The sequence below is a fragment of the Limulus polyphemus genome, unplaced genomic scaffold, assembly GCF_000517525.1.
Source record: "Limulus polyphemus unplaced genomic scaffold, Limulus_polyphemus-2.1.2 Scaffold5291, whole genome shotgun sequence".
NCBI lineage: Eukaryota > Metazoa > Arthropoda > Merostomata > Xiphosura > Limulidae > Limulus > Limulus polyphemus.
Genome location: NW_013670901.1, coordinates 50540 through 54242, shown reverse-complemented (window position 1 = coordinate 54242; position 3703 = coordinate 50540). Strand labels below are relative to the sequence as shown.

The 3703-nt window shown below is 34.7% G+C and overlaps 1 protein-coding gene across 1 annotated transcript in view; it reads right to left on the bottom strand.

Moving 5' to 3' along the window:
- The window catches only part of LOC106472385 (ADP-ribosylation factor 1-like), an 11024-nt gene that overhangs the window by 5742 nt on the left and 1579 nt on the right, over positions 1–3703 (bottom strand). Inside the window, exon 2 of the mRNA XM_022400968.1 lies at positions 195–367. Coding sequence (XP_022256676.1) covers positions 195–367 — 173 coding nt within the window. The remainder of the gene's footprint in view (positions 1–194; positions 368–3703) is intronic.

Genomic DNA, 3703 nt, shown 5'->3' with positions numbered 1-3703 from the left:
GTGACATTACCTTTACAACTATGATTATGTTATAAACTGAAGCCTCATGACATTACCTTGACAATTAAGATTATGGTATAAACTGAAGCCTCATGATATTACCTTTACAACTAAGATTATAGTATAAACTGAAGCCTCATGACATTACCTTGACAACTAAGGTTATAGTATAAACTGAAGCCTCGTGACATTACCTATAGTGGGAATCGTAGTGACAATTTCTCCTAACTTTAACTTGTATAAGATTGTTGTTTTTCCAGCAGCATCAAGACCAACCATTAGGATGCGCATTTCTTTCTTGCCAAAAAGGCCTTTAAACAGATTAGCAAATATGTTCCCCATTCTCTGGACCTGGCCACCTTTAATCCTTTAAAAGACAAATAAATCATTTAAATAATCTGATAGTTATTCAATAAATCATTATCATACCAAAATGAACTGAAATCCAGTCCATAATAGAATACCAAAGTTGTGTCATCAAAAGTAAATATTCTTCTGAATAAGTCTCTTAATGATACGAGAAAAACAGATTTTGAAAACATGGAAAAGGAGAAAAAGAGTAAAAAGGAATAAAAAAAATTGGAGAAAAACAACTGTATACTGATTGTTGGGTTTTGTCACTGAAACAACACTGTTATCAACCAGTCAGACTACTGAATGTTGGGTTTTGTCATTGAAGCAACACTGTTATTAATCAGTCAGACAACTGACTGTTGGGGTTTCTGTCATTGAAGCAACACTGTTATCAACCAGTCAGACACAGTGAAGTAACAGGGAACAATTTTAGAAGCTTTCATTAACGATACAGGAAAAAAAATTTGATTTTTGAAAGCATATTTGCCATGAAAAACAGTAGTTTTCCATGTTACCAAGATTATTATAAATCAGGAACATTGGTAACATGGAGAAACTATGTTCCTGATTTATATTAATCTTGGTAACATGGAGAAACTATGTTCCTGATTTATATTAATCGATTTATATTAATCTTGGTAACATGGAGAAACTAAGGAACATAGTTTCTCCAAGTTATCAGGATTAATATAAATCATGAGCATATGAGCAGATATTACATCATTTACTGTCAAGTAAACTAACTAATTAATCAAAATAATGATTGATCAATTGCAACAAAAATGACTAACTAATTGAGGATTCACGATTATTACAATTTTCAATTATTTAAACTATCCTAGTAATTGTGACAGTGCCAGCTAACTTGCTCACCTTGTTGTCTTTATGGCAAATATATTAAGGCTATCTGTTACTGTATAATTTTAAAATACTAACTAATTTGCATGAACCACAGATTGAGGGGAACACTTTACTAGTCAATTAACAGGGGATATCTCTTGAAGTCATAAAGGTCACCCTGAATAACTACTTTATTACATTTGAGTGACCAAGCGAAACTGGCATTAAAAAATTCCTATACACTTCAAATAAATAATACTTTAAATTTAATTGTTAACTAAACTCAGGTTTTGACTCTTGGTCACTGATCATGTCATTATCAGTCTTGCTTTCATCCATAGCCGTTAATTGTTGATGGATAGAACAATACTGTAAAGTGTAATAGTATTATTAAAAGGGGGAAATTCATTCAGTTTTTTCTCATTTACTTCGGTTTTTCATCACTAAAGTTTGTACAGACTACGGTATGCGTGCTTTATTTGGATGAGAAATTTAATTATTACTATGTCACGCTTCGATTGAGCTATTTTAGTCACCAATATTTACTTTTTTCATTGCATAATGACAACTATATTTATGACATAATAATTTAATATTCAATTTTATTACAATAAACGATTAATCTCCTACTACTAGTACTACTACTAGGGTGTGGGAGGAGACCGTTAAGCCTATTCAAACTCGAAGAATTTTAGGGCTAACAAAATCAAGCAGTTAGGCCTTTTTCTTATCACAATGAGTTACCAGTCGTTGGTAGTAAAAATGAAGTTTATTTAATACCCGTTAGACGCCGTAGAATATAATTTTCCTCTCTCAGAATAACTAACGTACAACACACAAAATAAATTACCATACACCTTTTGTGGTTAAACTACTCCTAGTTCGTAACTCACCTGAAATTAAGAAACCGGCTACACGTAAGATGGCGCGAGGTGAAGGAAACGAGGATTTACGAGAATCACTTAGTTTTGCCACGTCAGGAGGAACATTGTTGTTGCAACATATCACGTGACATATATTAAACTAATAATAGAATACACATTCAAGAATTAGATCATGTGGCTGGAGGAATATAAGTAGTGTTAAATTATGTGACCATATAAAATTTATAGGCTAAATATTCAGATTTTTTCATTGGATTTTTTATAACATTTCAATCGCAAAAAATTGTTGAATTATCACCTTTTCAATAATTATATTCATATTTATTTCTTGTAGATAATTTAGTAACTGTTTGAAAATACTAAACATAGCAAAGTAAGAAAAAGACTGCGATCATCATTCTCACTTTATTTATATTTACAACTGTGATGTATTCTTAGGAAAACAACGACTTCCCGACAACTATCAGATAGGCAAACACCAGCATATTCGACTGGCTTGGTTTGTTTGGAATTTCGCGCTAGCTGTCCGTAATTTAGCAGTGACAGACCAGAGAGAAAGTTTGTTTGTTATGGATTTCGCGCAAAGCTACACGAGGGCTATTTGCACTATCCATCCCTAATTTAGCAGTGTAAGACTAGAGGGAAGGCAGCTAGTCATCACCACTCACCGCCAACTCTTGGGCTACTCTTTTACCAACGAATAGTGGGATTGACCGCACCATTATAACGTCCCCACGGCTGAAAGGGCGAACATGTTTGGTGTGACGGGTATTCGAACCCGCGACCGCAGATTGCGATTCGAGCGCCCACCTGGCCATGCCGGACTTCCAGAGAGAAGGCAGCTAGTCAGCACCAACTATCGACAAACTTTGGACTACTTACCAACGAATAGTGGAGTTGACTGTTACATTATAATACCCCCAACGACTGAAAGGGCGAGCATGTTCGGTAACGGGATTCGAACCCTCGATCGCATATTGCGAGTTGAGCGCTTTAACCACGAGGCCAAACCAAGTAGTAAAAAGATATAAGTGTTAATTTAGAAAACAAATCTGGGATTGGATATGCGAGTACTGACTGTATTACTTTCAGTGTATAAATAAGTAAAAAAATGCGAAGATGATAAAAGTTAATAAATTATTAATTTCAGTATAGTCGCATTAATCATTGCTGTGAAAAATTTTGGCAGTAATTATTTCGACTCTTCTCAAGAACCCCTAGCAACTTACTGTATAGATTGATTTTATTATCACTGTCTTCGAGTTAGGAGCTACGTTCTTACAATTACTTATAAAGGTTATAGCGATAACGAAGGCAAAACATTTTTGGGGCATGTGATGAGACAAGATGGTTTAGCGAAGTTGTGCATTACTGTTAAAACTGGTGGCAAGAGATCGAAAGGAAGACAAAGAGGTGAGTTTCTGGACAACATCTTGAAATGGCTTGTTTCACAAGAAAGTTAGTATTTGGACAACATCTTGAGATGGCTTGTTTCAGAAGGAAGTGAGTATCTGGACAACATCTTGAGATGGCTTGTTTCAGAAGGAAGTGAGTATCTGGACAACATCTTGAGATGGCTTGTTTCAGAAGGAAGTGAGTATTTGGACAACATCTTGAGATGTTTT